This window comes from Octodon degus, unplaced genomic scaffold (genome assembly GCF_000260255.1).
Source record: "Octodon degus isolate 3935 unplaced genomic scaffold, OctDeg1.0 scaffold00140, whole genome shotgun sequence".
In the NCBI taxonomy this organism is placed as follows: Eukaryota; Metazoa; Chordata; class Mammalia; order Rodentia; family Octodontidae; genus Octodon; species Octodon degus.
In genome coordinates, this window is record NW_004524716.1 from 6,854,499 (window position 1) to 6,863,150 (window position 8,652).

An 8,652-nucleotide genomic window follows, 5' to 3' on the forward strand; every position below is an offset into this window, starting at 1 on the left:
GATGAATCCCCAATACTGAAGAACAATAGGAAGTAGACGACGACGAAAGAAAGAAAGAAGAAGAAGAAGAAGAAGAAGAAGAAGAAGAAGAAGAAGAAAAGAGAGAGAAGGGAGGGGGAGGGGGAAGAGAAGGGAGGAGGGAGAGGGGGAGGGGGGCAGGAACAGAAAAGGAAGAAGGCAGCCTGATTCCATTGCAACTTCCCACATGCGAAAAGGCATGAACTCTCCAGAGGTCCACAGTGCCTTCGCTGGACACCTCTTCCTGTGTCTCCATCTATTAGACAGTTTATGGAAAGTAACACGTTTCTCTGCTCTTCTCCTGTAGGTTTCCCTCTTTCCCATTTTTAGAAGAGGTGTCTTTTCCTAGGCCAGTCTGGAGCACAATGCCAATAGGAAAACAAACCGGAAGGACTCAAAGGGAACTGTGGGAAGTCTCCACCCCAGAACCACACCCTGCGCTGGGGTGGGGAAGGCGGAGTGCTTGTTCTCACCTGGCCAAGCAGCAGTTGATTGAGCAGCAAGCCTCTCACTGAGTGCAGCGTCACACCGACAGTGGTGCGTCTGCTCTGTGTGCTTCTGCTTGGTATAGTCTGCTTGAATTTTAGGCTCAGGTTGAGAGCAGGCCTACCCAACTCCTCAGATGAAACTTGTGCTCCTTAATTTAAATGAAACAAACCTTTCCAAGTATTTCTTTTTTAATTAAAAAAAATGTTTTTTCTTTATGTATTTGGTACAGGGTCTCATTATGCAGCTCAGACTCATAGTGATGCTCCTGTTTCAACCTCCCCAGTGCTGGGGTCACAGGGGTGCCCCACCACATGTAGGGCCAGCATGGCATGTGATACTGGGGATTGAACCCAGGTCCTTCTGCTTGCCTAGGCAGGCACTTAGACCACTGAGCTATCTCTGTGGCCCATCTTTCCCAGTCTTATCCAAGGAGATAAGGGGACCATGATGAGACTTTTCTCATTGGTTTAAGTGGCTGTCAGAAGGACAATGTAGTGGTCATGACACCTATGATGCACTCCTTAAGCATAAGACTGGCCCTCTGGCACGTCAGGTACGCCTTCCTATGGGAATGGTTCACAGGCTGGCACTCTAAGCAAGGCGTCCTTCTAGTCTGCTTGAGTCTCTGTGCAAATCTGGAAAAGAGACCTCTTCTTATGGGTGCGTGAAACCCCGTGGCAGGAAGTGTGCCTTGGCAAGGCAGTAGGAGGGCACAGGAGGGCCCAACTGTGGGCCTCACTCACTCAGCACATCCTCTCTGATTCAGATCCATCAGCCAGCAAGAACACAAGCTGCAGGGCTTCCAAAGGCTTCCGCAAGGTGGATCGTGCCAGGTCAGTGCAATCAGAAGACAGATCAGCCTGGGAGGGGAGGGTTCGGAGAGTGGCGAGTGGGGCCCCAACAACACCATACTATGATTGATTTCATCTACTGGTTTTCAGCTGCCTGTTGCTTTTCCACCTGAACTATATGTCCTTAATGTGCCCATCTTATCTTTCAAAATAATGTAGCTTAGGACTCTTGGTTGTAAGCAATAGAAGTTGCCTTTGGGTCCTTTAATTAGTAGGAGGCATTTATTATGAGGAAAGAGAAGTGCTCAAATGCACAGGCAGGGTTCTTGCCATTCCAGACATTATCAGGAGCATTGTTCAAACTTTGTGTCTTTTTCTTCTTTTTAAATCTAGTTTGCTACCTTCTCTTTTATGTGTGTTTGCTTTCTTCTCTCTGTGCTTTATCCTGTCTTCTTTCTTTCTTTCTTTCTTTCTTTCTTTCTTTCTTTCTTTCTTTGTCTGTTTTTCTTTCTCCCTTCCTTCTTTCTTTCCTTCTTTTCTTCTCTCTACCTCCTCATCTTCTTCCTTTTTCCTCTCTGTCTCTCTCTCTCTCTCTCTGTCTCTCTCTCTCTCTCTCTCTCTCTCTCTCTCTTCCCCTAGCCCCAAAGGAAAAATCCATTCATAGTTCCCAAGTGTTTGTCCTCTACTCCAAGGACTGGCCAGTCAGGCTGTACTTTCCTATTCTCATCCTCTGAAGAAGAGGCTTATTGACCCAGTTTGGCCAGATGTTCTCCAGGCTCAGAAGAGAGGGTAATTGTAAAAGAATATGGTGGTCAGGAACTATTATAACCTGCTTGGGAGCAGCAGTGTGCAGGTCTCAGAGCAGATGATCTGAAATAGGGGACCAGAAGGCAGTCAAGTCAGTTCCTTTGAAGAAATGTGAGATCAAGGAATGTGACATCAATTGTACTTCTTCTAGGATGTTCATTCTGATCATGTGCATAATGATGACTGGTTTGGGGATCATCTTTATAATCATTCATTTGTCAAGAAGAAGTGAAGGAATAGAAGAGGTAAGTGGCTATTTGTGGGGAGGGGTAGACAGGAAGTAGAAAAAATGCAAGAGGTCAAGGGGCAGCTTCCAAATAAGTAAATGCAACACTGCTCGTATTATTGTCTGGTCATATGGAGGCCAATGCAGCCAGTCCATGGCTAGAAATTATACCTTCTTCACAGAGACAAAGGCATCATGTGAGGGGACAGAGAGAGTACTGTCACCTTCTGAAGTAGAGGTGTGTGCTGACAGGAAGAGGGGCGTCCAAAGCCAGCTGCACTATTGGTTCCGCTTCTGGATGCCACCTGCCTGCCCCACACAAATTGGGGGAAACTGTTTACTTACTGTGAGGGACTGGGGCCGAGGCTCCTGTTTGGAATCTTGAGGAGGGTCCAAATGGGAGAGGATGGATACAGGGGCTGTGGCCTTAATCTTCAGGAAGGAAAGAGGCCCTTCAGCTTTGTCTCCTTTTCCCCTGGAATGACTGTAGGTAAAGGTCTAGTGAGACAACTTCAAACCATCCAAAGCTTTCTCCTGATCCCAACACCCTTGGTAAGTTCCCTCTTGGACTCTCCTGCCCCGAGTCCTCTACCCCACAGAAACTCATCTTCAGGTCTCCCCTTTCCTATAAAGAGAAGCCACTGTGTGATTCGTACACCTTTCCCTTTGAGGCTGCGTCAGAGACATGAGGGCCGATCTTAACGTCTGGAGGATCCTCTATGCCACCATGTGGCAGTTCTGCTGCGCCCTGAAGGGCACACAGAGCAGAGCAACATCAGACAGAAGGGACACTTTGGCTGGCAGATTTTCTCTTTTCTTTTTGTGCTCAGAAGCCAAAGAAATATGTTAGACAATGAAGAGACTGCAGGCATAGCCAGAACAGTAGATTCTCTTCTCTTCCGAGTATAGAAATTGAGATAAACCAAATTTAGAGAGGGGCTGGAGAGATGGCTCAGTGGTCTAAAGCACCTACTTAGAACAAGCTTAGCAAAGCATCAGGGACCGCGGTTTGATCCCCCAGCACCACATGCCAGCCAGCCCCGCCCCCTGGTGGGCTGAGCTGGCCACACACACACACCACACTCTCTCTCTCTCTCTCTCTCTCTCTCTCTCTAATAAATAAATAAATAAATAAATAAATAAATAAAACAAATTTAGAGATACCTATTAGTGAAACACAAAGGTCTGAGGCTACAAGCTAACATGCAAAACTGAGTCCTGGAATGCTCCTGCTCATTCTGTAACATTTTGGCCTTGTAGCAAGCCAGGACCCCTAGGAAAGCAAAGCAGAAGCCCCATGGCATTGCTGCTCCGTTGTCTTCCAGGAGCTTGCGGGACCACGCAGGCGGGGGGTGAGGGCAGAGCAACACCTTTCTCAGATTTGCCAGAGCCACTCTCTCTGGAACACAATTATATGCTTCCAGTATAGTTTTGGAAACACTGTATTTTTCCAAAACACCATTGTCACTCTTTAAAGGCATGGCTTAAGGCAAATTTTATGTCTCTGAGCTGCTCTCTTTTCAAGCAGTTATTTATTTATTTATTGTGGAACTGGGGATTGAACTCAGGCCCTTGCGCTTGTTGCCAGGGAAGCGCTTATCCCACTGAGCTATCTCCCCAGCCCCTGAGCTGCTCTCTTTTCTATATTGAAGACCCTATTTCCATATGCCCTATGTTTATTCATTCATTCAGTCAGTCATTCATTCAGCAAACTTAGACCACACTACATGCTCAGAACACAAAGACAAGCAAAACAAATAGTGTCTGTCTTCATGGAGCTCAGAATGTAAAATAGGACGAAGACAAGCTACCGTACAGAAACGCAAATGGGAACATGTCAGAGCAAGTAGAGGAGAGACAGAATGCTGTAATCAAATGCTGTTCTTCTTTGGTGAGGCGCACAAAGCCCCTCTCAGCCGAGGCCTGCTTCCGTACAAGCAGTTGAAAGGTGGCGGCCTGAACCCAGTTTCCTTCTAGCCTGCCATCCTTGGTTTCTGAAGCAGTCCCGCAAGGTGTACTCATATCAGAGCTTGAGAGGTGAATGCCGGCCCAATGCACCTAGACTTTTCTCTTGGTGATGAGTCTTGCAGTAATAATGTGTGATTTTATCCCTGAAAACAAACCTTGCTGTTTAGTCCCTACAAAGAGAATTTGTATCTCTTGCTGAAGAAATGGTTAAGTTGGCAATAGATCTCATTTCAGTTTTTTTCTACTGCCCAACAAAACAGGCAATTTTGAAGCACGTTCCACGTATCCTGACTTCAATGAAAGCTCATACTGAACAGATATTACTGAAGATTTCTTTTATTTTGTTCATGAATAAAGTTATGGTGGTACAATAGGATGACTGTGACAACTGGCCCACATCTACAGAGCTGATTTTCTTCTCTCAGGCTCTTGGGAGAACTACAATCTTGCCAGCAAGTGTTTGCAGCCAGGTAACACTGCAGGCGGAAAAGCGAGGGTAGACTACTGCCCTGAGGCAGCAATCGAATAGCACCTCCACGCCTTACTTCTCACGCATCTGATTAGCCAGAAATGAAAGCGAGATGCAGAACGGTAGCCAGGCAGCCAAGACAGCATTGGCCAGTGTCAAAGGAACACCACAGTCTAATTTCTCTTAGGGCATTGTCGGGAACAGATTGCTTGGAAAGTTCCTTCATTTTTCTTAACTTGTTTCATGTCACCCAAAGGAAGAGAGATAGAATAAATCTGATGTTCTTGAATTCTCTTGGTGAAAAAATTGGAGGTGAAAAATCACGCCCGGTATGTGAAGTTGCTGAGAGAATGAGTAGATGCTGCTCTGGCCAATGAGAAAACAAGGGAGAATGAGTGACAAACTGATTCACATCAGAAACACACATCGAAACCAAGATGCCATAGCCGTGGGTGCATGTAAAGTTATACTGTCATTAGAGCCAGGATTACCAGCACTCTAAACTCTCACCTTCACTTAGCACCTCTCCTCCCTTAGAATAGCATTTCATGGGAAGGGTGGACTAGCAGGAAGCACAGTGTTGGTCCTGCTCTTTCTGGGAATTCTCAAGCCTCTGACACACTTGTCTCCACAGAACCCTGCGCCGTGAGGTGCCATGCTCCCCCCAGTGTAATCCTGAACAGGCCCAGTCCTCAGAACACGCAGGCCACCCCCTCCTCTGAGCAGCGCAGAGACAGAGCTTTGCTGTTGCTATGATTCTACACGTGCTCTGTGGGATCAGAGCCAGGCTTCCAGTCTTCCAGGAGTGCAGTCCCTTCAGCCTCCACCCTGACTCCCCCTCCACCGGTAGGGAGCTCACAGCCCCTTCAGCAGGCTTCCAGGAAAGAATGAAGGGATAGACGGCCTATATGTAGGTCACAATCTGGCTTCTTTTCCTGCCTGCATCTCAAATCAAATATCAAATGTACCCTTTTCTCCTTTCTAGCAAAACCCAACCCAATTCTTCTGTGTGGACATATATCAAATAGCCTGGGGTCCACTCAGATATCCTGTTATACAAGGTGAGTTGAGGACATAGGTCTTACCTCATGGATAAAGATATCTTCAGAAGTATTGACTGACATGCTGGAGAATTATTCCCCCTAAGAAGCATTCAGATTTTTTGCGATTCCATGATCTGGGTTCAAGAGACTTTTCTCCTCCCTTGCCCAGGAAAGACCTTTTGAATCTGTGGTCAGTTATTTATTTATTTAATTTATTTTTTTAAATTGATTTTATTGAGGAACAAATAGCAATGAGACAGTTTCAAAGCAGGTTAGCAAGACAGTTACAATAATTATTTTTTTTAATTATTTATTTGTGTGTGTGTGTGTGGGGGGGGCCAGCTCAGCCCACCAGGGGGCGGGGCTGGCTGGCATGTGGTGCTGGGGAATTGAACCGCAGTCCCTGTGCTTTGCTAAGCTTGTTCTAAGTAGGTGCTTTAGACCACTGAGCCATCTCACCAGCCCCAAGTTACAATTAATACATTGCATAATGTTGTCTTCCTAGTAGTTATTCATAGCACAAGATGCAGCCATGATATCCTGTTCAAACACAAATCTTTCTTCTCATTGAATTAAGAGAAAGTAGCTGTATATTTATCCTATTTTGTATATACAGATACAAAATGGTCCTTCATTCATATCTTCTTTTTTTGGCTTAGTTTTGTCAGAGATGGGTATTTGTGGTCAGTTATTTAATTAAGAACAATTTACTACTTCATGTAGAGCTGGCTGCCTAGGGCAGTGCGCACCCCTGCTTGTGTAGCTATGGTGACGACATGCTGGCCTGAGAGGGAAAGAGGCTGTGGCTTCTGGGTTGTCGTAACTGTCCAATGTCACCAGTCGGCTGCGCTCTGTCCCAGTGTGTGCTTCCTGCAGCCAGCCAGTTGGTGGGGGCCTTTCCTGGGGCTCTGCTGCCCTCCTGGGGCTGACGGCTCTGTCTGTGCCTCAGCCTCATCACAGGACCATTTCCCCAAACAGGTCTTTCTCCTGGACCTGTTCACTCCTGCAGAGAGCCTGGGCCTTAACAAACCCCTTCCCACTAGCTTCTTCACATCCAGGCCCAGAAGCTGCTGCTCTATTAAGAAAGAATATGTTTTCTTGATTACATCTCCTGACTTGGCCTTTCCATTTTCCCTGCTATTGTAAGTGCCACAGGGCTGCTCGGTGTGCGTGCAAGAACCAAAGACTTTGAAGCCAGAGAACATGTTCTAAATTTTAGCTGTCTCTTGGTAGTGGGTGACGTTCAGTGAATTACTTCATTTCTTTGAAGTTTCATTTCTTTACCTTGATTAAAAAAAAAAAAAAAAAAACTTAATAGGGCCAGCCAGATAGCTCAGGAAACTAAAGCACCTGCTTAGGCAGGTGCAGGGACCAGGGTTTGACCATCTGCATGCCACTGTGCTGGCCTGGCCTCTAGGCTGTGCTGAGACTGTGATTGAGATTGGGTGTGGTGGTGCACACATAATCCCAGCACTTGGGAGGCTGAAAACAGGAGAAGCACTAGGAGTCTGATCTGTGTAGTGAGACCCTATAGACATTGTACCAAATACATTAAAATAATAATAATAATGTATTTTGTTTTATTATTTTTTCAGTGCTGAGGATTAAGCCCAAGAACTTGTACATGCTAGACATGTGCTCTATCACCGAGCAACACACCAGCATTATTGTTTGGTTGTTGTTGTTGTTGTTGTTATTTCTCCTCCTTTCCGCTGAGGTCTGAGGTCTGTCGGGGGAGCTCCTCGTCTCTCCCACTCGCTTGTCTGCAGCAGAGCTCCACCACGCAACAGTCCTCAGCGATTGCCCCAGCAAATGGAGCGTCCTGTCTGTGACTGGGAGCAGGAGGTGGGTGTCCGTACTCGGCGCGTCTTCCTTTTTTTAAGTCTCTTCGCGCACCTTTCACAGAGCAAATGGTCTGTTGTGTAAGTGCTTAGAGGCTGGCTGTGCCCTGGACTGGTTGCAAAGAAGGAAGTGGACGTGCCCAGCCCCAGCGGCATCAGCTCGGGAGCTCTGTGTTCTGAATCCTGCTTCTCCACAGCTACAGGATGAGCTGTATTCTCCAGCGTCATCCGTGTTCATAATAAAGATGAGACTGTGTTTTCCGTCTGCTGAGTGCTTTTTCTTATTTCAGGATTCAGCTTGGGAATAGGGGGATGAGAGGCCCCTGGGGATCCTCAACAAGACTGTAAGTGAAACACTTCAAAGGTTACAAGAAGGTTACAAGAAAGGAAAGTAGATCCCTTTCTTTCTTTTTTTTTTTTAATTTTTTTTTATTTTATTCGTGTGGGGGGGGCAGCTCAGCCCACCAGGGGGCGAGGCTGGCTGGCATGTGGTGCTGGGGGATTGAACTGCGGTCCCTGTGCTTTGCTGAGCTTGTTCTAAGTAGGTGCTTTAGACCACTGAGCCATCTCTCCAGCCCAGTAGATCCCTTTCTACTCTGGTCTTCAGTTCCCAGATACTGGATTCCAGGGACAATCACTCAGACTGTCTTCATTATACTCAAAATTTCCTCACATATTTTGGTCTATTACTGGTCCATTTGCTCTCTTCTATTGATTATTTAGTCATGTGCCACTACCATATCGGTTTAACCAGTCATGCTTAATAAATAAGGTATTTTTAGTTAATTATTAGCTATCTCATATTACTTTTATTGTTATTTTTAGAACTTTTCTAGATTTTTTATTACTTATATAAGAACTTTATACTAAATTTGCCTAGTGAAAGTGTTCTTATTGATATTTTAATGGGGTTGTCTGTCTGACTATCCACTGATATTCAGAGTGAATTGAGGTGCAGACTAATCATGTTTCTCATGTAAGTTTGCTAGGCATATCTCTT

The 8,652-nt window shown here is 45.9% G+C and overlaps 1 protein-coding gene across 1 annotated transcript in view; it reads left to right on the forward strand.

Annotated features, from left to right (window-relative positions):
- Adora3 (adenosine A3 receptor) overlaps positions 1-4,628 on the forward strand; it is a 21,114-nt gene extending 16,486 nt beyond the window's left edge. The window contains exons 6-9 of the mRNA XM_023701747.1: positions 1,274-1,340; positions 2,257-2,350; positions 2,822-2,883; positions 4,560-4,628. Coding sequence (XP_023557515.1) covers positions 1,274-1,340; positions 2,257-2,350; positions 2,822-2,833 — 173 coding nt within the window. The 3' untranslated portion in view covers positions 2,834-2,883; positions 4,560-4,628. The remainder of the gene's footprint in view (positions 1-1,273; positions 1,341-2,256; positions 2,351-2,821; positions 2,884-4,559) is intronic.
- The last annotated feature ends 4,024 nt before the right edge of the window (positions 4,629-8,652 follow it).